The sequence below is a fragment of the Electrophorus electricus genome, chromosome 3 (genome assembly GCF_013358815.1).
Source record: "Electrophorus electricus isolate fEleEle1 chromosome 3, fEleEle1.pri, whole genome shotgun sequence".
Classification (NCBI taxonomy): domain Eukaryota; kingdom Metazoa; phylum Chordata; class Actinopteri; order Gymnotiformes; family Gymnotidae; genus Electrophorus; species Electrophorus electricus.
Window position 1 is genome coordinate 20994788 of NC_049537.1, and position 27204 is coordinate 21021991.

Consider the following 27204-nt stretch of genomic DNA (forward strand, 5'->3'; position numbering starts at 1 on the left):
AGTAGAAAAGAGATCATAGAAGGGATCACAGAGAGAAATTTCCAAATGGACGCTAGCCAACATGAAGACCATTTAAGAGAGCCACTTATGGGTGATCATACCCCGTAAAACACTCACACTCACATATCTGGGCTTTTGTACTAGTATTTCCTACTACTGAGCCAAAGAAGATGTATCAGATAAGAAGCCAACATCTCACCTAATTGGATGCTTCATTCGATGCCAAATGTATATTGAGTACACAGGTGCCAATCTGTTATGAATAATCATTATTTAAAGAATGAAATGGAAGCTATTGGATTATAAATGTACCTTTTGGCTGACTGGTCTTGTAATGCAAGATCCAGCACATTTTATTCGGTATTTTAATGTTCCTTGAAATTACACCTTTAACATTGATAGACTTTTAACTTACTTTTTTCATTATTATTTCATCCCATTTGTGTGTTTGAGCAATCACCTCCTAAAATGGCTGAAAGTTTAATAAATGCTATTCTGGAAAGGGAAAACTCTGGTTCTATGGTTGCTTGAACATAAACATCATGTCAGCTGTCTGAATGTAGCACTTGCACTGAGTTGCCTGTTTATTAGGCAGAAACCCCATGTTCATATTTCGGCAAGTCATATGTGATGTGCCTGTGGCATGTAGTATAAGTGAGCTATACTAGCATTTATAGCATCTGTTAGTGTCCAACTGAGCACTGGAATGTGTAAAATCAGAGATTTCATGAGTTTGAATGTGGCATGATACCTGGTGCCATAGCTTGTGGATCTGAGGGACCTCGATTATTGTGCAACCTGACAAGACACCTCCACATTTGTTTTGCATAAGATCTCACTTATTGAACACAGTCTCAAATGGGCTATAACAGCTGAAGACCATGTCAGGTGGTGATGCTGTCATTGAAGAACAAGAAAAGCATCTTCATTGGGCAAAGTATCAAAATAGCACCATTGTGGAATGCGGGAAAAACTGTGTCTAGTCACTCCCTTTCCATCATGCTGATGGAAGGATCAGAATTTGGCACAAGCGACGTGAGTCATGGAGCTCTGCTGTTTGGCTTCAACAGGACGGGCTGGTGGTGACAGCGCAATTGTGTGGGAAACGTTATCTTGGCAAAATTAGGATCACTCATAGCCAGTTCAAATGCATACAGCCAGCCTCGACCCTCATTGTCGATAACATTGCAGCATTGTTGCAGAGCAATTTCATACCTTCATAGCCATATTCTGATGGGCATTTGAAGCATCATAATGCACCATGACACGAGCCACTGAATCGCCGCAAACAACACGACGGCGAGGTTTCATCGCTTCTGCGGCCCGCGTGGCGTACGGATGTTACCTTTTTGGAGGACCTTTGGGATTAGAGGGAAGAGGCTGTTTGCAAAAAGGCTATGCCTGCGTCCCTTTTTACAATAAGCATGCAAGACAATCATTTTGCAGTAGTGCTTTTCCTGTCTCGCTTTCCAGATGAAAAAAACGTTGTTGGCAGATGCCACAAAGTGCTGGTCAGGACAATAGTGAGGAGAACATCGGTGAAGACAGCAGGGAGAACAGGTGCAGTGCCGCATTAATTAACATAAATCAAGATAGTGATTAAACATGCTTTTATGTTGTAATTTAAAAGGCTTTTTTATGTTCTAGAAGTTCCAAAGTTTGAGTCATTTCCACTCCGATCAGGTTTGGTTAGCAGCTTTAGAAGAATCTTATTATCTGACTACAAAGCAAGTTAGCTATCTGCCTTGGTTAATGTTTAAAGGAACTGTGATACCAGTTGAGCTAACATTAAGTAGACCCCTGTAGCTATTTTGACTTGTTAGTATCTAATAAAAATTGGCTACCTTTTCAGCTCTTGGGCTACCATTATAGCTCTCTGTACTGTAACTAACGTTTTAAAAGCATATGTACAGATGGACTGTTCTTCATTGCATTATAATAAATATATGATATGATATGATGACATGAACTGACTGATAAGCTGGTGTATGCGCACTTTGTTTTGATACATTATTTCATTAGACTCTTCATTGTGGATAAATACACAATGAGGCTACTACAAAACAGTTTCAGATTTCTTATTTCTTATTCATAGTCCTCCTCTGCATCTTGTAGAATCCATTCCTATCTTATATGTACTAAATAAACCAGCAACTCTTACTGAGGTACAGAAGAGGTCTAGTAGCAACTATTATAGAGTTACAGAATAGGATTATTATTTAGTAAGAGTATAAAGTACAAAACTGTTACAAAACAACACATTGGGTGAATGCAACACAGAACTTCAGAATAAGCAAATCTCAATATGCATTATTTCTCAAGTTTGTGCAAAATATATTTAAATTTCACAAACACTCACACAAGCAAAGCAAATGAAAAAAACATATTTTCACTTCTGTATATATTGTATTAAGAATGATATTCTATAAGCATTTTGTAATGTTTATTTTCTCCACTGCCGTGACTTTCTGCTAGAGTGCATATCTGCTTATGCACAAGCCCGTGTGAAAATGATCTTTAGAGTGCAGGGTTTTGCAGCTTAATTTCTAACACCTAGTGTCAAAGATGGTGCACAAGCAACACATTTATGTCACAGCAATGTATTTCCTATTTCAAAGTATTTCGCAATCATGCAGCAACGAAAGTGAGTCTTGGGCTAAATGGGTAATATATACAATGGCCTGCGTGACAGGGGGAGCTGCAAGTGCATGGCTGCCAGAGAGATGAATGCATTATCGATCCACTGAACCCTCTACAGCCACCCAGGAGCATTCGGTCCGGCCGCGGATCCACTTATGGCTCTGGTCCAGGGCACTCCTGCAGGAGGGGCCGGGGAGCGACGGTCGGTACATCACGCCACGCTGGGCTCTGAATGAAAAGGCCACACCTCACTGCTCTGGCTGCGCCCGTAATTTACACCCCTCCGACAACTGCTTCGCTTTAACACTGACTTTAGGCCTTGAGGTCAGATTTTACTGGTCATGGCTGGAAATTGGCTGCTCTGTGTGTGTGTGTGTGTGTGTGCGTGCGCACACATTTGTGCGGGCGTGCAGACAATGCGTCTGATTGGCATGACGGAGAAAGCTTCGTTGGGTTATTATCATTATCCTCTAATAACAGACTTGCTAATCTCTTCACGGGCTCTGGTAAACAGTGCATTTGTGTTTAAGCTACTCTGCTGTCTGAACGATGACACTAATAAGGATTAGCAGATTTCCCCGATGGTCTCCTGACGGATATTCCCTACCGGCTCTATTAATGGTTAAAAAATAGAGGTCATAAATTAGTCTTAACACATTGAGACGAAGAGTGAAACGGCCATGCAGTGCCAATGATTTCATTGAGGGACTCAACACACAAGGCCACATTCTGTTACATAAGACGTGGGTGAGGAAATGCTAGCTACATTTTAAAAATTCCACATTCAGTGGTGTCTGATTGCTCAGGTGCTTAGTTCTGTTGACGTCATCTTAAAAAAAAGAAACAATATGCCCACATATGTCCATTAATCTCAGTGACCGGTGTCTGAAGATCACTTCAGCAGACAGCTGCCTGAAAATAAACTGTTTCAGTAAATTGCTATAGGCAAGGTCTGATGTAGCATAACAGCGTTTGGTAATAACACAGCACTTTCATGACAAGGTGGATAATATTGCTCCAAGAGTCGGATATGCAAACAGAGGGGTCTTAATTAGCATGAAATAATCTTAATTATCATTAATTAGCCATGACAAATTACCTTCCGTTATTAGGGTCTATTAGATGGGATATAAAATGTGAGACTTATTTTTTCTTTTTTTTTTAAAAGGCTCTCAGTTTATGAGCCAAACCAAACCACACTCTGGAGTCCACTGTTGGCCCATTGTCACCTCGAATCATCACTAATGGAAACAGCATTAGCATTAAGAAGTGAAACAGCTGATGGGGTTAAGCTGGTGTCTAGTTACCACAGAAAGCATCCAAATGCACAATAAAAGCCATGTTTGGTGACTCAAACACGAGTATCTGTATAGTCACTGGGCTATCACTGGAAAGGAGGGATAACAGGGTCCCACTAACTCCCTATGTAACTGCATGGCAGAATTATTTCTTTATTTATTTATATAAGCTGCTGCTTTTGGTTGGTGGTTACTTCAAGCATGGTGAAGTAGGTTGTCATTGTGTCTGTTGAGCCCATGCTGAAAACATCATTTGGCAAACCTACTATACTGGGACATGGCTGTGACTAAGTAGTGACAGATATGCAACAGAAACGGGGAATCTATGATAAAGGAATGTACATTAATATCTGTGTATTGTTCAATGTTTTACCAATTAATGGCTTTTGGCATGTATGATTTTATGCTTCAACATCTGATTTGTTCTTTTTTATTATGTTTAAGAGTATTTTTATGTAATATGCAACAAGTTTCATGTTATTTATTACTTTATCTTTTCACATAAATCCAAAGTCTAACCCAAACCATTTAAAACAGTACAACATCAAAAAAACAGTGGAAAAAAACGCCAAACTCTTCTATTAAACAGAGTAAACAACATGTTATATATTTAGTGGTTGTTGTGAAGGAGAAAGACACCTCTTTAATGATCCCATTCATTATTCCCTGTGGGAGTTACAGATGGTACGTGTGAAGGAGACGGCTTCTGGCCGCTAATGATGACTTGTCGTCGTGATACGCTACTGCTGCTGCCTTTAAAACTGCAGATGTTCATAGGAAACAAGGCTAAAGTCACCAATGCATACTGCAGCATCACTACTAAACGACAAGTCTGATCATACTGTATGAAAAGTGGCTAAAGATATCATAAATAACTCATACACTTAGACAATGTGAAGGTTACAGTCCATGGTTAAAAATGTCCATCAAACATGCAAGTGACAGCTACTGTGCTATGTAAGGTTGTGTTACAGTCCCTTAAAATATATTTGTGCAATTCAGTCAGTTACAGTTTTATGAAGCTATATACTTTGTGGAATCTGCTGTCTGATGTTCTTCTGGGCTGTAAATACCTGAGAGGAAGTCTACATCAAAAAGATGAAGATCTAAACATCAGGCTTTGCTTCAGCTTTCAGGTGACTATCACCAAGGGAGACACAGCAATGGAGTAGGGAGGAGGGGTTCATTATGCTACTCCACAACCTATCTTAATATTCCTGAATTAATATTTATTCATAGAGATGTAACTTGACTCGGTTCACTGAGATGAAACATATCTGCATATTTAAAACGAGTGCAGTGATTGTACAGGACATGTTACCAAAATAGCACTGTTTTGAATTGTACAGGGACACACACACACGCAAACATTTTGGCATTGCACAAAGTACATTGTGCCACACGTAGAAATCTTTTGTTTCCACATAAGGGGCAGAATGAATGGTCCCTTTAGGGTCTTTAAAGGAACATTCTGGGAAGAAAGACAACCACAGTCAATGGCCATTGTGTAGCTTAACTAAATATATATAAAGCTGGCATTTGGCCAAAAAATAAATCAAGGCGTGCCATCCCCAGTAAAGCAAATTCATCAAACCAGACAGCACTCAATGACCAAACAGCACTTAATGACCAAACAGCACTCAATGACCGTGTGGCTCGTTTGCCACTTTTTGTACTTTTAACACTTGCTTCTTTGATAGAAACTCAGCTCTCATGCCCAGTTCTATTTTTTTTATGATGCCATCCCATGTGCCTATCCCATAAGCACCAGCAGTTTGTCCAGCAGTAGAATGCAGGTCGATTCCCTCCAGGCTGGGGCTCTGTGTGGAATGCTAGGTGTTCCGCTTGGGCGAGATGCTCTCCATGTCTGTGAGCACCATGGCTCTGTAGCTGTGCTCCAAAGCCTCCATGTAGTCTAAGTAGTCGCTCACCCTGTAGCCCCGGATGGGCTCCTCCTGCAGCGGGGAGACAAGCACACGTTTGTAGCAGTCGGTGTGGGTGAAAATGGAGGAGGAGCTCAGGCCTCCCACAACATTCTCTGAAGTTGCTTAGTTTTTAAGAGTTGGGAACAGTGTGTCGGCTGGAGAAGAAGCTTCTTCTTGAGCACTGCACTCTTTTATGGCTGCATGTTATATAGATCATACATGAAAGCGTGTTTAGTCAACTACTTGGATACAATAATGGGTCCATCTTTGAGGACCGATTCTGATGCATCACTCAGAGCATGCATTATAGAATTCTAATATAGAAACTACAGAAAACCATGACAGTAATAAAAGGACCCACATCTCATGTTGAGGTCATGAGAAAACCTAATTATTACCACTAGGATTTTGATCTTCGCATTAACAAACTTGAAACATTCTGGCTGCTTATTTTTGGAAAACTAAATGAAATTCTAACATGGTGTAAAAGGAACATAAAACAAAAGTCCACTAATCTTCAAAGGACGACGTGTTTTGCCTTTATAAAATGTTGCACAAAAGCAGGTGTGGCACTGAAGGCAGGCCTGAATACTCAGCAGGGTGGTGCCTAATGCACACTGACATTTCGCTGTGTATAAGCACCTTGGCTGAGACAAAGGTAACTTAATTTCATTTCATTTCCTTTCCTCTGAGTCAGCACATGGATTTAAAGCCTTAAATTTACTCCTCGAGATGTAAAAGGACACCACAGGATATGGAAATGAGAGAAAGAACAAATAAACCGCGAGGATGGAATATTAAATGTGTCTGCAGCGTAAGCAAATCTTGGTCGCAACTGCAGACTACAGCACCCAGAAGCAATTAGGGGTCCATTTGGAAGATGCACTAATTGTGCCACATGAATCTGCAAACAAGTAATTAACTATAAGTATGTCAAAGCAAGTCATAAATAATCTGATGATGATGACGACTAAAATTCAAATAATTTAAATATAACAATACTGTTAACCCCTGAATACGATAAGCAAACAGCTATTCAACAATGTGTCAAAATATATTACAACATAGATTTATAAATTAGATTTTGGAATAGATCAACAATATATTTCCATTTTTAGATGGGTACATTTGCCTCAGTTGTGAATAATGTAACATGCATAACAGGCAGAATTTGCAGATGATAGCAGACATTAATATTTATGAAACCGGTCCCAGGTTGGGCACTCTTTTCTGTTCCACCAACACATGATTCTGTTTCAGGGCTATGAATTGCATAAGGGCTTTTTACAGCACCCCACAGGTCAACCACTGTCTATTACTGGAGAAAAATAACTACGGATTTGGCAGGGATTTCCTGGCCTGTATCCGGAGCTGCAGCAGTAGTCCAGTGTAGGAGGTTGCTGAGTGCTCCAGCCCCCCCAGAGAAAGTCCCCGTAGCCCACAACCACCCACACACAGGCTGAGCACAAGCAGCCAGCTTCCCGGGCTTCATATCAGCAACAGTGGCACAGCTGTCTGGCTAGGTCTGCCTCACTAAGCGAGCCTGCTAATGGGAACTGTACCTTCCAACTGTGTTTGAATCTACCACTGCTGTTTGCCCATTTGAAATATTTCCATCAATTGGATATTTGAGGAACATAGGAGCATACTGACCTCTACCCCCTGTCAGCCTGCCCCGGTACGTTGTCACTATAGTTGTTTTTTTCCAGTCTGCGTTTACTGAGCTGGGGTTAATTTATTGTTTTATCTTCATTTATTGCATATTCAATCCGTTTCTATTTTTCTTAATAATCTTTCTTTAATCTTTGTGTTTTTCCTGATCACAAGGCATGAGCAACCACGCTAACAAAGAATTCACTAAATCCGAGTAGTAAAATTCAGTTCAAGATTACATTTCTCAATCAAAGATTATTTTAAATTAAACCTGTGTCCATTAAACCTGTGTCAATAATTCCCAATATCTCAACTGACTTTAATAATCTAATCATTTGTCCAGCCTCACTACCCAACCTATACCAAGAATGCTGTGCCAATCTTTTTTGAAACCAAAAATGAAATGTCTTCTGCAGTGCCTGATTCAATTGGTGGGCTATGCATACTTTTTCAATTTATGTATATTAATTGCTGTGTATTTCTTTTGCATCAATTATTTATTCCAGTTCTCTTGTTTCTTTTATACATGTCTCTTTAATGGATTAAATCACTTTGCCTTCTTGTTTATGTAAAGCAGTTTGAATGACATTTTTGTATGAAATGTGCTATATAAATACACCTGCCTTGCCTTCATAACTCCCACTGCAAAACCACAATCACCAGCAGCGGTTCTTGGCACACACACACACACACACACACACATACACACATACACACACACACACACACACACACACATACACATACACACATACACACATACACAGCGCACACACACACACACACACAGCGCACACACACACACACACACACACACACACACACACCAAAGGTCTAAAATTCTGTGGGTGTTATACAAACCTCTTGACAGCATGTGAACAATTCTGACTGGCAAGTGACAGTCAACTGTTTTGAACAGTAACAACACTCAAGCTACATCCTGATTATGCACAGTCAGCTACTCTGCGCAGACACACAAAACAGATTGATTGGACAAAACTAATTTGTCTTACTTTCCTCCATGCCCTTTCAAACAGTCTGTCATATGCCATTAGTGACAAATTTATAATGCCAACTCTTCATGTGCTTGCACACCTGCCTTTCTTTACTAGCAGTATGTACTGTGTCACCTCATTTAAAGCTAAACATTTAAATGTTGATTAATAGATGTTAACTTTAAGTCCTACAAACACTTTACTTGTGGCGCATGAACTGAGTAGAATTCCCTTGTTCTGTGGACTAGTACTTCAGAATAGTGCTGGTCGATTTGTTTCATTTGAACTAATTTTTCATGTGATTTTCAAAATGTGATCATGAAGATAGAAAAAAAAAAAAAACAACGACAAAAACTTAAGACAGTGCATAGTCAGACAACCGTAAGGCGAAGAGGCTTCCCCAGAAAACTTAGTGCGACAAAGTGAGACACAGAGATACAAAGTGAAACATAGACATAATTACAATGACCGAAAACATGAGACAGGAAACAAGAGGTACAAGTACACAGATACACTGGGGGAGGAGTGACACAGGTGCATATGGCCAAGGGCAGGGACATACAGAACTAAACGTAAAAACATAGCCATGAAGGGAAACCGTGACGGATATGGAATTGAAATGGATTTGAAAAGTAAGATGTGTAATAAATGTATATAAAGTGCAAGTTACGTTAAAAGTCAGTTGCAAACAAAAGTACACAATTTTGTTGTGCATGCATACTTTTTTTTTTCCATTATTTGACTGCTGTACATTGTGTTGGTATTATTTTTGTACATCCATAGTACCTTCTAATAATAAAAAAATAAAAAAATAAAAAAATTTAAAAACTGCTTGCATTAAACTGTCCAATCCTCCAACAGCATTTGGTAAGGTCTTAAAGAAAAAAAAAAAGTGTAAACCCAGAACCATCCATGAGTTAAAAAAATCAAGATTTAATTTTGTGCAGTATCACCCAGCCCTACTTCAGAATGTCAGAACCATTGTCATGACGATCACAGGAACCATTAAATATAATGGACAGACACTTTCCTTTTAGGTGCATAAACTCATGTGGCTCTAAAAGCAAATGGCTTGTATATTTAAGCCTAATCAGGAAAGAAACACTAGCTAAAGATGTGAAAAATATCAACATTAAAAAGAAAAACTCTTTGAAAAAGCTTTGGAAGCTCCCTGAGCAGACTACACTATGGTGTTTTTTTTCCAGAGAATGGGAATTATTGTACAGTGACAGGCAATTGTTTTTTGAATTTAGCTGAACAAAAGAAAGTATTATTTCTGTTTGATTCATGTTTCATCAGAGTCATCCAGAATAGATTCACTTTGTGTCTTCCCCTGCATTCAACTTCTGAGCGACAACAAAAGCGGTTTCAGCATGTAATTTCCATTTCAACCTCTAATTTTGATTAATCATGGATATGTTCTGAATTCTTAGGCCACGTACAAACACTGGCACTGATGTAAACCCACTTCTCTGCTGTTCTGGATATTCACCTTGAATTCTGGGAGCGGGCGGTGTTCGCCGTATAGCTCATACCAGTGGCCCACTGTGGCAGCGTGACAGGAGCGAGGGATGGGTGTACGGGGGCCTCACCTTGAGAAAGACCTGCAGGTCCTGGGTCTGCGCATGCTGCAGGATGTCCCGCTGCAGGTGCTTCAGCACGGAGACGCACATGTACACCTGATAATCGGGCCCCATGATGATGCATGTGGCCACATAGTGACAGATCTCAGACCAGTCCAAGTAGTTCCAGAAACACTGGCCCAACCACTGCATGCACATCTCCAAGTAAAAACAGAAAAAGAGTAAAACACGCAAAGTTAGCTCTAGGAATGTTTACCTCCAGTTAAATGCTAGATGTTTGCTGCACGCGTTCAGTGAGGGTTCTCAGCTTCCCCAGCTCAGGCCAATGTAACTTGCTAGGTGCAGTCAGCACCGAACCTCATGCCAACACTGCTTAACACCACCACAAGTCGCCCTCAGTGCCACACTTTAGGGCAAGCTCTGTTTAGGAGGTGTGACACATCCCTAATGAAAATCACTGCTGACATATCACACAGCGATGCAGTTACACCTTAACATTCTGATCGTACAGTGAACTCTCCTGCTCTGTCACTTCTAACGCACAACAGCCAGGTCCTATAACACTTCCTTCTGTGTCAACGTAATTATCATGCCTATCATTTTGCACCATAGCTGGCTCCTCTGTTTCCGAGCCACTCTGCCAGGCAACCTGTGCCTTGGCCCATCCAGACTCGGCATCTTCCCAGCCTGGGGGCTTCCCACCTCACGCCCATCCCGTGTGCAGCCACTGCTGGCCTGTACTGAGCCCAGGGGATTGCTGGATCTTTTATTTTGTATATTACATATACATAACTTCACATATCCATGTAAATACGCTATAGCTGCAGGCTTTTCTTTTCTTCTGCATAAGTCCTTTGAGTAATGCAGGCAGATAAGCACTGAATGAAGCTTGCTGGAATGAACCAGACATGTAAAGCTTCATGAAGTCCAGCACAGTGCCCATCCCTGGGGACAGACACCGCGCTCGGAATTAAGCTTATGAAGACAAGCTGAAGAGAAAGAGAAACCACCAAACAGCAGGAAAAAGACCTATGCAAAACATTGCCGGTTTGTACCGAAACATCATGCTGGATCATAATTGGAGGGAATTTAAAAGTGCTGTAGCCTTGAATTTCAGACATTATAATGAGCAACATCAACCACGAGCAACATAGCAGCATGCTTGGTTCTTTCCATGTGTACAGATGGCTCAGCCCTAGTAGCACCAACTAATCACTAATATAAAGTGTTTGCATCTCACAGTGTATATATCCATGTTAATAAACGTGTGTGATACAGTTATGGCACTATGACTGCATTAAATGAGAGAGAAATATTTGCCATCACATGCACAGACGAGCTGCACTAATCCTAAACTGCCACCAGATGGTGGTGGAGAGCGCGAGCTCATGGTGAGAGATTCACCGTATACCTGGGAAGGAGTGAAGCCGGACATCCTGAACGCGGAGGAGACGAGAGGTACCTCGGCCTTCAGCAGCATCTCCACATAGTGGGCAGTGCAGGAGTAGAGGGGTGGGACCCCAGACTGCGCTATCTCCAATGGGAGATGCACCTGATGATTACAAATAAATAACTTAAGAGCCGCATGCATTATCACAGCCGGCAAATATTCATACATGAACTATATGGTGTAGAAGACATAACTACAGATTCACAATAAATAGATTAAAGAAGCAGAAATAAGGTGTTGGACCTCAATTAACTGTGTAGATTGTGTAGAGGTATATGACTGATGTGTGTCCTTATTAAAACCCTTTACACTAACAAAACTAATACAAACTTGTAAAATCAGTTCAGTTTTAGAATCATACGCAAGTCTTTTGATTATGGCTGTATGGATAAGCAATACTCTAATGCCACAACTCGGTTCGTCCAGTTAGGTTCACTTAGTTAAGCTCAAGCCAAAGTATTTAAAAAATCAGTTTAAATCAGCCCTTCATGCCAAGTTGGGAACAAACAGTCAAACACTAATTTACTAAATAAAAGCATTCAAGATAGAGTTGCCTACCTTATTGGTCTTTGAACATCATAATGAATTAATTGCACTTATCATTGTATGATATAGAACATATGCTTATTTTGCATTTCTTCTAGGTATCAGCACCAAATCCTCCATTTTAGCTGTATACTATTTCAACAGTCTCTTTGACTCCAATTTACTGTACTGGCTAGGATACATTCAGTGAGTAGATCGTTCTGGATAAGCGCGTCTGCTTAATTCCAAAAATGTACATGTAAACGTAAATGAGTATCTGAATATTTTGTAACCAGTGCCAGAGAGAGATTTGAGAGCAAGGCACACACACACACACACACATTATACAGATGTGTGTGTGTGTGCTTGCACCTGTGACACTGATGCCAGGGACAGACATGCTTTCCGTACATAAACAGTGGTGCTGAATTAACACCTCTTGTATTTATATACCTGCAACTGAACTCAAACAACTAAGAGCTCAAGCAACACTGGAGGTGTTGATCCAACACTGAGCTTCTTGATATAGTTCCTCTTTAGAGATTCACGCCCCTGGAGCGCGCTCTCTCTACCTCTCTCTCCCCCTCCTTCTCTCCCAATCCCCCTCACTCCCTCATCCCCTCTTTCTCTCTCCCTCTCCATCCCCCCCGGCCTATTTTTTGCTCTCCTTTGCTTTTTCAATGCCGTGTACTCTCTGGTCTGCATGCACCTCATGCACGGCGGCCTATAATCAGTTACACACTGTATGTGGAGCGTTACCGTCTCCCCACACAGAACTACGTTTCTGCAATTCAATTACCTGAGTGCTGTTTACCCCTAACTTTACCCTACGATGCCCTTTACAAACCGTGGCGAGACAGTGACGGCTACTGTGGCCTGATCATGACTGGCATTTAAACAGAAAACCCCGAAGGAAGGCACATGGACTTTCCAAACACGGCTCTGCAAGATGAGGTTTGGCCGAGGACTAAAACACACGTTTTGTTCGGTTTGTGGCAGTCAGCGGGGCCTTGGGGCGCCTCGGTTCAGTGGCCATTTGAAAACAGCACAGCACTGCACCGGCAGGGGGACACAGCAGACTGCGGCAGAGATGCTCAGTAAAGGGTGCGTGCTCATCCACTCGCTCACTGTGCTACAGCGTTCCCCGAGTTACCCAAGGATGGCGGGGGATGGCCAGGCGGAACCCAGTGGCTCAGGGAGGCGGAGGGACGTGAAGGCAGAGATTGGGCAACAGGCCCCTTCTGGGGAAGCTGTGAAACACGGATGAGTGACCCGGGAAGGAGAAGCGAAAGCTGCTGGTCAGCTCGTCCTAGCAAGTGGGTGGGTGGGTGGGGTGCGCTCGTGTGTGAAGCTCTGCTAGCGAGGACTCACAGAGGCATAGATCCTGGGTTGCCAGAGGAAGGCAGAGGTCAGCAGGCGTGAGAAACGCAGCAGCAGGCTGAGGGAGCGGTCGGCGTCTCCGCACAGGAGCAGGAACACGGTGGAGGCAAACCAGTCATGGCCAGGATAACCCCTCTGCAGATAACCTTGGACAGCAGGGGTCAAGGAAAGGCCAGTGTGACTCAGAAGCCTTGGATTATGACTTTCTCACTGTGCAATACATGGGGAAAAAAAAAATCATGTCATTCAAAATAAAGATTTTAAAAAACCCAAACCTATAGCAGGTTTTTTTTTTTTTAAGTACAACTGCAAGGAAGTTTTAAATGACTTAAACTGCATAAATACATCTATAATTAATTGTATATAGAATTTTATATAAATAAACTATAATTTTATTGAATTGCGTCTATGAAGTTAGTTAAAAGTCTAGAATTTCCTGCTGAAAGTGGGTTTTCAAATCTTAATCAACACTGTTTTGACACCATGTTGTTTTCCTATAAGGACAACATAGCATTGCTCTTAACCATAGAGGGGTTTCCAGGAAATATACTCAAACTTACTCAAAATGATAATAATAATAATAACAATAATAATAATAATAATAAAAACAAATTTACTCAAAATATACTCAAAAGGTACTGCAGTTACCACTGCAGAGGGAACAAAGATGACTGCAGACTAAACCTGATGGTAAAGGGAACCAGGCACCATGTCACATATCCAAATACACCTAAATGCATCTTTCACTGTAAAAAGAGCCAACGTACATACTGTTCCCCAGTTTAATATCTGACAGCTGCAGGCGACCAGACTCTGGCCTTGATTCTTGCTTTGATGTGAAGCACAAAGGATACGCAGATCAGATTGGAGCTTCAGACGCTGCTGGGAAAGGAACTCCTGGGTGTGTCTGAGGAGGTTACACAGGTCCTGCTCTGAATCCTCCTTCAGTAACTTCAGGAATAAACCATACCTAGCCAGAGACATGCACACCTCAGTCTACCACCGTATCTGAGACAACTCCATCTGTTCAGCACCTTACCAGGAAAATACACTTAACACGCGTGCATACATGAGTAAAGACCTGTTATTTTTCTGTAGGTTCGATAAAATAATATTTGTAGAATAAAAATTTCTGGACAAAATACTTCCAGACATTCAGCTACTGAGAATCAGTTGTATATGAATGCTGGAAATAGAGGTGATAAAATGTGATGATTATCCAAGTACGCTGCGTTCTGTGGGTGTTACTCCTAACCAGCTCTAGCTCCTCCTCCAAGTGCCCACCTGAGAGAGACTTTCACGCCCAGCTGTTCCACAGATGTCAGGCCACGAGTCTCCACGTAGTGCTCCGCTGCTATAAAAGACGCCGTGAAGACCAAATTAACTTTGCGCTACAACGCCAGCCACTCTGGCCATCCATCTTGATTTGCTCGGCGTGAATGTGACCCAGACCGGCAGCGCGGTGGGGCAAAAAGCATTGTAAAATCATACATTCCCATCACTGAGCCACATTAGGCCCCAGTTAGTATCAGCTGTGCTGTGTCCATTTATCATAGTTTAATGTGGGCTTAATTGGCTAACTGGTCTTGGTGAGAGTTAAATGAACCATTCGATGTGATTATAGGGCCACTCCTCCATTGCTATTAATATGAGAACAATGGCAGGAGTGTAATGATGACATAATACAGACAAATAAGCGCCTGGCAGGGAAGGCAGCCTTAAACAGCCAACACGACACGCCTTTAAACCCCACAGAAGGACAAAAAGGCGCAAGACCGCTGCATGGACGATGTGTGTGGTAGTGATGGTTATTAATAAGACAGTAATAGAACATAGGCAAGCAAAAGTTAAGAGCAGAGCAAAGTTAGAAGCACAAAGACAGGACAGGAGAGACAGAGTGAGAGGAAGCGAGGGAGAGAGAAAAAGAACGACAGCAGGATGTCAGTATGAAGAATTTTGGCAATGCAATTACAGCATTTTTCTCTGATGTCAATGCTGATGAGTCCCCCAAAAAACCTTTTTAGTCTTTGGCCCATTTTAACATGCTAAAGAAACATTTTGACAAACTTATGTTTTTGACTAATAAGTGAGTGTCACTGTAGTTCCAAATGAAAGACAAACAATGGTAATTAAATTAAGGATGATTCTAAATGTGAAAATGATAGCTCTTTAGGACATAAAGGTATCTTTGAATTAGTCATTTAAAAACTCAACCCTGCAGGGCTGTTTCTTGAAGCAGAAATATGCAAAAAAAAAAAAAAAAAAAAAAAAAAAAAAAAAAAAAAAAAAAAAAAAAAAAAGCAGGCGTGTTTAATAAATGAAAACCCCACAGAGTCTGAACTATGTGCTTATTTTTTAAATAATTCTGTTGTATGAATAGGGTAACGACTGAAAGGGGACTTCTACCAATGAGGATTATGAACTGTGTTTTATATATTTATATACATAAATTCTAGGTTAGTAAGAGAAATCTTATATATATATATATATATATATATATATATATATATATATATATATATATATATATATAAAAATTTGCGTTTATGAGAAAAATAATGGTGGTATAGTACAGCAGGAGAAGACGGGGGGGGGGGGGGGGTCTAAGAGGCATTAATTGGCCTTTTCTTTGCATTGACACTGGCCTTTGTAATCCACAGGTGGGAAGAAGCAGGCAGATGGGCTCAAGGAGAGGCTCTGCACCACGGCCTCCATGAGATCAGCCAGCACTGCGGGGGAACACAAAGACCTGGTTAACCCCGCTGCTTTCACTCCAGCCGAACACAGACTCCACTGTCACGCCACCAGCTCCGCAAACCCCCGCTGATCTTTTTCCCTTCTCAAAGGATCTGTAATTCGAGGCGTCATCACCTGTGAACAGCACGAGGACATTACGAGGCTTATAAACCGTGAAGGCGTGAGCGGAAACCAACAGGGACCGTGCGCATGACCTCGTGTGGAGGAGCGTTTAAAGTGTTTTTAAGGCCGCACCCACATTACAGGCCGGATCGGAGGCGCAACCACTAAGGATAAGAAAAAACAGACTGCGTTGCACTGCAGCTGCCAAAGTGATGAGGCACTTTTGGAAGCTGTTCTCTTTAAAAACCCTCTGCTCACGGACCTTTATTTTCATCCACTGAAAAATTGACCGTGCAGTACAAGTCTTGAAAATGACAAGAAAGTGCTATCTGTCATAATATAAGCAGTGATAAGTTTTTATAGTACCACGTAAGTGGAAAGGTGTGACACCGATATGCTTTTTTACAGTCTGCAGGAGGAAGAACAGACCTCCTTATGGTCACTGAACTTAAAATACACTAAAGAATCGAGAAATCAAGACACTCAACGATCTTGAAACATACATTGGCTCATCAATATTTATGGTACTACATAGATAGCAATATTAGTATAGTAAAGCAGGTCTGACAGAATATTCTGAAATGATTTTCTAGGATTCTAGGCCCAGGCCCTTACCAAGAACCTCTCCTCTCTTTATATCAACTGTGGACTGACCAGCACAAATATCATAGCTCAAAGATGCTAGACTGGTCATTAGTCGCTGAGCAGGCATGTATTACATTTACATTTAGGGCATTGAGCTGATGCTTACCATTATGTCTGAACACAACTTGAATGTATGAGAGGGAGGAACATGTTAGTTATGAGATTTTGAAGTCTGATCTGAGCAATTCCGTACTCTTAACACAGAGTATTAAGTCTGTACCATTTCCTGTGAGAATGCTGGACTTTGAAGTCATCACGTTGAAATAGTGTCTCCTGCAGCTGTCCATCCAGGTTTTGTCTCTTTCCACATCTTTAGATGACGTCAGGAAAGCACAAAGCTCGGAGTCTACCGGGGTGCAAGAAAACAAAAACAAAAAACAACGGTAGTAGCAAATAAGCACACTGATTACTGCCTTTATGCATTTCACACATATTTATGGATTGACCCGTTAGTATAGGAAGTAAAACCTGTGGCGGGCTGACAGGAAGGTCAAGCCTGACCTTTGAAATGACAAGAAATGTCATGCTCTTTGTTCACGCCGAACGAGACGGCCCTGCGAGACTGACCTGAATACATCAGTGTCATTAACTGAACGAGTGGGGTTCATGCTCATGTGCACAACTCAGCTAGAAGAAGGAGAACCTTGCAGTCGGGGAGTCACAGGTCATTGGTTATGTAGCATGCAGGCAGCTGTCACTTTTAAATAAAGATTCACTGCCTTGAAAGTGAAGGGGGGGGGGTAGGTGGAAGGAGAGGTGGGAGTCTCTCACAGGCACAGAGACAGAAAGAATCCATGGAAATCCTGGTTTGGGCCCTATTTATACCGGCTCTGATGTGACACGCTTCACTTGCTGCTTTATGTAAAACGGTGGGTTTAGGAGAGGTTAGAGGGAAATTGAGATATTGGCAAGAAAGAAAAAGAAGAAACAAACAAACAATCAGATACACAGGGGACAGCAACAGAGAATCAGATGTTAGGAAAGTATAAGCTGGAAATCACCAGTCAATTAGATTGTTTTTACAGGAATGAAGACTGTCTGCTCGAGTAGTCAGACATGTTCAAGCAGTCAGAGTCGTGGACCACACGATAAACCACAATCGCATCAGTCACAGAGAGTAAAAAGCGGACAAATTCAATACTGCTAGATATGATATGATATCATACTTAGTGTGGAGGCTGTTGTAAAATATTATGTTAGTACATTTCTTGCTTTTTTCCTCATCCAGAAAAATGAAGAACTATTTAACGGCCAATTTGCCTGGAAATTAAACAAAAGAGGTGGTCTCTGTGGCACAGTACCGAACTACATGCAGTACTGAACCATGAACTACAAAAGCAGTGAGCAACTAAAGTATTTTGACATAGTGTTTAAGAACTTGGGACAGACTTACAAAGAGTTTTGCGTCAGCTACTGCGCTTTGCATGCCGATTGATCAAAGGTGCGCAGGAGCCTTTTTGCACGTGCAGTCGTTTTAAGAAGATGCACTGTTGAAGTGCAAAATTAGGGGAGGGGGTTATGCAAACGAACAACCTGCATTTACCAACATGAACCGAGCGAAAAGTGGCGGGTCCTTTTTACACCGAGGAGGAGACACAGTTACTTTGTCTTCACACGGCCGGTGTCGAAGAGGCCGTCGGCTGAAAGTGGAAACATTTCACCAGAGAGACTTACTCTCACATGCCTGACAGCGAGATAATAAAATCCCATCTATGGCCGAGTCGCATTATGCTGTCATTATTTAATGCAATTCAAGGTGACACAGAGCCATGAACGCAGAGGAGCCCCAGCATTCCTGGCTTTACAAAACACCTGGGTCTCCCGCACTTGTTGGCATCTGGCATGCACTGGCCAGCGCCACGGCCCTTCCCCAGTCGGCTCTTTCCGTTGCACTGACAAGAGTCTCGAGGACAGTGGAGATTATGTCCGTTACACGGTTTCCACTACCGCAGGATGAGACTATTGCCCCTGCCGCAGAGGTGGGCTTATTGTGCATGAAATCTGTTAAAATATTGTGTCTAGTATAGAGATAATAATACTTGTTATTGTTATAATAATTGTTATTGTGGTTAACGTTTATCTTTCGCTAGGATTAGAACTGTCAGGGTCGAATATTCTATGATGTTGTCGTCTCTGCTGGCCACTTCCATTTTTTTTTTGTATATTGTGAGCGGGAGAAAAAAACAAGGTCTGCTCCTGAAAAAAAAAATAAAGTGTGTATCAATATACATAAATTGAAACGTAATGTTTGTTTGTATGTGGATTATATTTGTAAACAATACCCCTTATACAATTTGTTCAATGCATTAATGCAAGCGAGTAAATTACCAACTGGATAGACAGAAAATAGGTCTCTTTATGGTAAACCAAACGTTTAGACAGTGGTTCAGACCTTGCGGAACTGGAGTTGACAGCCATACTCTAAGCCTTTTCATGATCCCGACAATTTCATTTTTATGTTCTTAAGCCAATAAATATGGCACTATGCCTGAACCCTGAGTCACGATTACTCAGAGTATATGATTACAGACAGGCAGAGGGGGGAGGTTACACATCCATCGTGGGTTTCTGCACGGCGGCTGTGTCCTAATGTATTCGGCGCTATAGATGAAAATCTTGCTCATGCCTCCATTTCTCGCTGGTGTTCTGGATGGGACTGTAATAGTGCCTCTGCGATTCAGTCGAGCAAATTGAGTGGTAGATTATGATCCACTGGGCAAAATCTTGATCTAGCTGCACCTCTGCTGCGGGTCTCGCGTGCTTCTTATTGCATCTGGGCCTCTGTGGTTTAAGAGCAGCCTCTTACCTTGTTTAGTGTGGTGTGTCTTTGCTGCATCCAGGACATAGCAGGAGGGCAGTGGATAGGTGGAGAACATCGGCCAAGGGTACGGATCATCCCCCTGAGAGGAAGAGCCCTTATATTCCTTAAAGCATTAGTCACAAAAGTCACTGTGATGGAGAAAACCATCAAACATAAAATCTGTTTGTTGGAACAATGTGAATATACAGAAAAAGTGAAAAAAAAAAAAGATGCTAGGTAGCAATATATAAGGAAGAGCGGGACGAGAGTCCCAGGAGGCTTTATAAGCCTGCTTGGTTTAACACGGTCACTACCCCAACATCTTATCCCACTCATTAAGGGCTTGATAAACAGCTGATTAGTTTAATCAGTCATGCTAAATCAGGTGTGCTGAAGTGTGCAGTGCTGTAGCGCTGCTGAACAGGTGTGTGACGCCATGCTCCACGCCGTGCTTCACGCTGTGCTGCTGAGACACCGCAGGCAACTGTGAGTGCAGGAGAGGAGCTGTGACCTTCTGCAGGGATCTGGGAGGAAGGCTCCTTTCAGAGGGGCCACCCGTCACGCTCATCCGGACCAGGAGGTGGTGCCTCTCCACAGATAGGCCATCTATGATGAACCCTCTGAGCAACAGGCACCAATATTAAAATAATAACAATAATACTTAAGCATAAATGTTGCCTAAAATTATTTTTTTTACAAACGCCTTATTTCCAAACCCGCTAGCTCTCACACCCCTCTCTAAAACAGCAGTATGTGCACATTTTACTTATCCTCTTATCTTTTAATCAGCACTCATATTTAATTCTATTACTGTGGGCAGTGGGTGATACTGGCTTTTAGCTGACATCATCGCAGCGTGCCATGCCAGGGCGGAGGTTCGGGGGAGGACTGAGCTCTGCATACCTGTCCCCAGAGGAGGACTCGATGGCGTTGTCCTCCTGGCTCTGGAGAAGGATATCCGAGAGCTTATACTGAGATTCCAGGAGCAGGAGGGAGTCCAGACTACAGCACATAACGCTCAGCAGCCTGAGTTAGAACAGGGGCAGAAGATATACTGGCATCAAAGGAAATTTAAAAAAAAAAAAAAAAAAAAAGATAGAAAAATGACCAACATACCACTTGGGGGTTATAATATATGTTAACTGTCATTACTGCACATGTAAAATTCAAAGTTCCAATTAGGTTAATACTAAAACTCCAAAGAAGCATGTGAGGAAATAATCAGGGCACTGGTCTAGTCACTGTCCACATGAAAACTGGCCTTGGTTTCTGCTCTGTGCACAGTGCTTGACATCAATGGCCTGTAAGCAGCGGTTAGCTCAAGTACAATACATACTGTTGAGTTGTGAGCTTCCAACTGAAGCATGAACGTACATGTTAGTGTGCTGTGAAGGCAATAAATCATAAAAGCCTGGACCCGTGTTGAGGACCTTTGGTATCGGTGGACACCATTTCACCGATAATAGAACAGCTCTGAGGAAGATGGGTGTGATTACGAGGAAACACTTTTTCCCCTCTCACTAGTGGATTGGATTGACGGCACTCGCTATCGCTGATCGAGCAGAAGCTCCAGGGTAACCCCCTCTACACACCCAGGACGGCTAGAAGGGCACCGTGAGCACCACACTAGACCTGTTGATGAGTTTGGGGCAGAGACCTGCTTTTAACAGTCTTGATCAAATTCAAGCCTTATTAAGAAGCGGATGAGCAATCTGCCATTTAAACAGCATTGGTCCGATTCTGCTGTGGCATTAACACATGACAACGCACTCAAGGAAGCACTGGAGAAGACCCAGCAATTCACTTTTCATATCAGGGAAATGATGGTGGGTTTGCATGGGAGACTGAATCAAGGCCCTTTGAACACAGCCTCTTCATCCTTCCAATAGCTCCCAGTGAAACCACCTGCGGAGTTAAAGCTGATCACAGTCAAGAGCACTGACTGAAGGCTGACATTTCGTACATTTGAACACAAGAACTTGCTGGTTTTCTTTCTTCTCGAATGTCCTATTCACCGGTTACAAATTTCAGCAATGGAAACGTGTCAGTAGCCTTTTTTCCCCCCATTATTTCTTTTGTTTTTTGTTTCCTTTAAAGAAAAATCTAGCTTAACCCATGATCGTAATCCTTCCTCAAGCCAACAAAGTTTAAATAATGTAATATAAAGCTGCAAACATTCTTTTTTTATTTTTATCTTTGAAGTTTAAAAGCAACCTGAGCATCCCTGCAGCCACGATCATCCTCAGCGTGGGCTGCCACCGATCGGCCCAGACGCCGTCTCCTGACGGCCACTAACAAGACGTGAATCTACACGCCTCTTCGAGATTCATTGGGAGAGCTGCGGTTTCGTTTTTTTTCCCTTTAACCTGCCTATCATCTTATTCTGGGAGTTTCAGTAAGCTTGAAGAGGACAAACTCTACAGATATCACTCTGCTTTCAAGCACGCTCGCTTCAGGGGAATATTACAGGGGCGCGCTGGGGTTCAGGAGGGCCGCTGGATCTGTCACAGAGGGTGATGAATGTCTGAGAGGCTGATTCAGATCACGGCTCCTCCACCGTGACGGCACATTCAGTCACTCAGACACGCTGGGAGGGATCCAACCACTGGGAGTGCTTTACCAGGCCTGAGCTGCCCCGGGCACAGGCTTATTCATTTTTCATATTCTGATGATTTGGATTACCGCAAAGGCCCATAAGCGACAGGGTTGATCTACAATTCTGTAACGGTTTCATTACGTTGTGTGTTAACTGAGGTTTGCAGACATAATGTGCTGCTCTGCACAGCACATTATACTCCAGTCAGCACAAGGGGCCGGACTTGTTATAGCCTAAGGGTCCAGGCATCATTCACTGGCACCTCTAAGCACTCATATTGCTAAAGCCAGCGTGTCTGTCACCACGAATGACCTCAGCACCGCTGAAATGAGGTAAGGCTGAGCCAGTGGAACCGTCAGAGTGAACCTATCAGGAGTGCGCGGCAGAGGATCAAGACCTGGCCTGCAAAGCTCCAGCCGGTCTGAGCAGGCCCACACGTAGACTGTGTGGAGGGCTTAACGTTGCAGCTGGGACGCTCGGAAGCAATAGCAGGCAGGAGGTAGTCCGAATACCAGCGTGCCACAGATGAAGGATCAGGGAACGGGGGACGCTCCGACGCTGAAGCGTTATCTCAGCACGACACGCGCACCTTTGTCTCATGCAAACACGGGCATCCCACCCGGTGATGGAATGCACCTCCCGGAACCAAATGGCGCTCGTTTCACATTAACACGGCAAGGCCACGGGGCTCATGACCAGAGGTGTTTAGCAAAAGCAGCACGCGTGCAGAGAGGGCTGTCTGGATGCCACCCACTGGGCTGGAGAGTGTCCAGGTCTGGCAGGAGGCGAGCCTGGAACAGGCCGATAGCACCTACGAAGATCTGCATGGGCAGATTACATACTGTGTGCCTCCATGCCTCAACCGCCCCACCCCTCCAAACGATCTACTGTGTCCAGGGGGGGGAGGCTGGGGGGATAAAAAAAATCAATCAAGCTTGGGTTTGTTGCTGCAACATTTTACTCCCCATAGACACGCATGTTTCTGAAGTAATAAGCGGAGGCCTGTGGTGCAGCCCCCTTGTAAAAAACAGACAGACATGTTTCTAATTAACATAAGTAAGCTCTGTAGCAGTTATGTCGGCCCTGCCTGCAGCAGCTACTCCAAAATGATGAGCAGATTTTTCCTGTCCATTTATAAATGGATGGGCATAGTTATAGCACATGCAACAAAGGGCGAATCGGTCAGCCATTGATCTGAGGGGAAGGAGAATGAATGAAGCAAAGAGGCCTAAACAGATATGAGAGCCCTAAAAGGTGACGTCGTTCTTTTGTACTCTTTTATCCTATTTATCGAGGGGAGAAGTGGTGAAGAGAGAACTATCGATCTTACCTCAGACCGAATGTGTGTGACTGCTCATAGTTGAACAGGGAGTGTATTTTTGCATCCGAGTTAATCACAACAAGGCGGTCCATCACGTCCTGAGGGAGACAATGAGGTGAATTTTTTTTTAAAAACAACCTTTAAAATTTTTTTTTTAAATCTGACCATTTGAACAAAGTGAGGCAGCTGAGGGTGATGAAGAATCTTTCAGGTGTTGACCACTCATCTTTAGTCAAAGCCTGCCCTCCCATGGCTACACGTTAACCTACAGTTGTGATAACTGCCTGGTTATTTTTGAGAAGCCGAAGAAAAAAGCCAACCAGAACTGATGAAGGAGAATGTCACTGCATAAGTCACTGCGCGGTAACTGCGCAGTAATCATTCCCTACTGGCAGACGGGAGGCCCTACGTAAGGCTAACGCCTCTTACACATGTGGTTTTGCATTGTGGACCCATTCCTGGGCAACTCACGATAACGGAGGTAGGCATTTCTCGGAGGCTGTACTCTGACTTGTTCGGGAGCACCTGGTGGCACAGCAGCTCCCACACAGCATGCGCAGAGGACAGCAGGTTCACCAGTGTGAGGAAGGACTGCAAACACACACACACACACACACACACACACACACACACACACACACACACACACACACACACACACACAAAGTATAATGATCATGCAAAATGATCATGCAAATACGAGGTACTTTGGTTTGTTCGTTTTATTTATTTAAACCATGGAATTAAAGCAGTTTTATTTATGTATTTCCAGCATTTGCAAAGATTCACTCCTGCACAAATTTGGGTCAATCTGAATTGACATAATTCTGTCCTTAACAGTAAATGTATCCTGTTAAAAACCAAGATGTAAAAGATAAGAAAACTTCCAAGTAAAAACTTCCAAAAATCTTGGAAACATCATTAACTGGTACAACATGGGAAAGGGACAAAAGGTGGCACCTTCACACAGCTCTTGTCAACAGGGTCCATTGGCGTGGACTTGGGATGGACAACCCTCACGTCCTCCCTGCCGCACTCCAGGACTGACCACAGCTCCACCACCATAGCCTGGATGAACCCTGCAGGGTCACTCGCAGGTCAGCCTTCCCCACACACACACAGAGCTAAGCTTCCATCACTGCTCCGTCTGCAGACTCTACTGGCTGCTGTCTCCGACACGTGACGTGACATGCGCGCTACCGTTTAATCACATGCGAACAGCAGCAAGAGTGAATAGGGAAGGGGGTTGGGGGGGGAGGGGCTATTAGAGATGAAGGGGTTGGAAACTGTACATGCAGTACCCCAGTCTGGCTGGTGAGGTCTACGGTCTTTGTTGTAGTACACAGAAAAGCCATTTCAAACGGTTTGGATAAAAGGGTTTTGTTTTGTTTTGTTTTGACAGAGGTGCTGACAGAGGAGAGACTCAAGCCAAAATGAATGCTCTCTTCCAGCGGCTGGCTTACCAGAGCTACGCAGGGCCATTATGCCAGGGGCCGTAGCTGCAACCTGAGTCACCATTACACCGTAGCCAAACTTCTCACAACTGCTCACCTGAGGAAACGAAAAGCGAAATGTAGAGTAATATTACCAGATGACAAGTGGCTAGTGTCTTGTACCAAGCTTCAGGCTACTGGTTGGCTTAATGAGCCAGCACTGGAGAAGAGTATTATTATTTCATCTTCATTTTATATTATATATATATGTATATATATAAAAAAGGCATCCGTGACCCCAGAAGTACTCATTAAACACTTATTAAATTGTAAAGACTCATTTAAAAGGGAAGTTAGTTTAATAGTTCATATGGACTGATGCAGTTGCTGCTTCAGCTGCACTGATAAAGCTGTCCTGACCGGCTCCATACCTGAAGCTTTTGTGTGAACCTGGAGAACATGTAGGTGACGCATTCTTGGATGGCCCCCGTTTGCTGGAGGAGCAGCAATCCCTTGGGAGTGGCTGCAAAGTTCAGCAGATTGTCCAAGAGCACCTCCTCCCAGATCACACTGCACGGGTCAAGAGAGTAGTGAGGGTTCAGGACTTCTCAGCGTGATGAAGACAGATGTGGTGAGGAAACAGGCATGGTGGAGACGAGACGGGCGTGTGCATATGAGACATACATGGAGACGGGGGAGGATGACTCACGTGCTTGGGAGCTCCTGGGGGGACACCGGTACGGGAGCTCCGGGGACAGGGGTGGGAACTCTCTCGGACAGTGAGCTTGTCTGTTGGGAAGAGGCCTCAGAGTGAGCAGGAGAGCAGCAACAGTAGCTTGGCCTATCTCGTTATTGCTAGAGAATCGAGGCGCAGGAGCTCCACACAGCTGTGTCTGACGGTCACGCCAGCCCCTTACACACTCAGGGCTTATTCAAACGCTTAGGCTATTTTGTTTAGGAAAACAATACAGCTCTGGACCCAGACCGAATGAAAAGCAAAGCCAGACAATGCCTTTACGAACCACAAGTAGATTCAAACACAATGATTTCTTTGTCATCTCATTTCAGTGGCTTGGATTACTCATCAAACTCAGTCCTACACCACTTCATTGTTTGTCTGTCCTGATCAATGTTGTAGATATGCTGTTATCATGTCTTCATTGCCAAACTGCCACTTATCTACAAGATATACAGAATTACAGATTATTGAGGAAATTCCTGTGACCACACCCGTCTGTGGGTCAAGTTTAAGGAGCTGGACAGTCTGTCATCAGTTCTGCTTTATCTGAATTCATCAGTTTCAACATGCAAGGGTTAGTGTGTTTGGGGTTTTTTTTAATAAAAATGGATGTGAACCTAATATGAAATGGTTGAGTGTAACTGCATTGAGACTATTTTCTGTCCTGGCTCCAAGATGGTGGAATGAACTCCCGCTTGCTGTCCGGACAGCAGAGTCCCTTGCAATCTTCAAACGCAGACTGAAGACCCATCTATTGGCAGAATATTTAAAGTACAACTGACAACTGCTCCATTATTGACTGACTAATTTAGTACTTATTGTAGGGCATTGTTTGTTTTTTAACAAACTCTAGTGCTATAAACAATAAGTGCTAATCATTGTTTAAGATAGATCTTATGTATTTTGCACTTCTAGGTATCAGCATTCATCCCTGTATTCTACAGTATTCAGCTCATTGGTATGTTTAATTCTAACCTACTATACTGTACTTGGATATATTCTATGAGTAAATGACAAATCACTTTTGTAAGTCGCTCTGGATAAGAGCGTCTGCTAAATGCTGTAAATGTAAATGTGTCCTGTGTAACTTTTCCTTTAAAGTTTAGTTATTGGAACAAAAGTATGATTTGACTACTTGTCCACAGAAAGTAATAGATGTGTCTTTATGCATGACAGCTGGAGTTTTGGCCTTAATACAAATGAATGTCAAAACCAAGAAAGATCTTCATCAGAACAATAGTCTATGACCGCATTTCAAAACGCACGCATTCTAATGCGCTCCTAACAGTGACCATATCAAGTGCCATTTCCAATCTCAGGTACTGCGTTCTTCCTAATGACTTTATTCCAGGTTTCTTGAGA

The 27204-nt window shown here is 42.9% G+C and overlaps 1 protein-coding gene across 3 annotated transcripts in view; it reads right to left on the reverse strand.

Annotated features, from left to right (window-relative positions):
- Positions 1-4399: 4399 nt before the first annotated feature.
- tbc1d32 (TBC1 domain family, member 32) overlaps positions 4400-27204 on the reverse strand; it is a 30213-nt gene continuing 7408 nt past the window's right edge. For all 3 annotated transcript variants that reach the window (XM_027001684.2, XM_027001682.2, XM_027001681.2), the window contains exons 18-34: positions 25813-25892; positions 25535-25673; positions 25134-25221; positions 24631-24749; positions 24142-24261; positions 23680-23768; positions 20657-20779; positions 20265-20373; positions 19760-19853; positions 17174-17299; positions 16095-16178; positions 14734-14803; positions 14304-14419; positions 13441-13595; positions 11506-11646; positions 10104-10292; positions 4400-5893 (exon numbers count right to left, since the gene is read on the reverse strand). In XM_027001684.2, coding sequence (XP_026857485.2) covers positions 5771-5893; positions 10104-10292; positions 11506-11646; positions 13441-13595; positions 14304-14419; positions 14734-14803; positions 16095-16178; positions 17174-17299; positions 19760-19853; positions 20265-20373; positions 20657-20779; positions 23680-23768; positions 24142-24261; positions 24631-24749; positions 25134-25221; positions 25535-25673; positions 25813-25892 — 1965 coding nt within the window. In that variant the 3' untranslated portion in view covers positions 4400-5770. The remainder of the gene's footprint in view (positions 5894-10103; positions 10293-11505; positions 11647-13440; positions 13596-14303; positions 14420-14733; positions 14804-16094; positions 16179-17173; positions 17300-19759; positions 19854-20264; positions 20374-20656; positions 20780-23679; positions 23769-24141; positions 24262-24630; positions 24750-25133; positions 25222-25534; positions 25674-25812; positions 25893-27204) is intronic.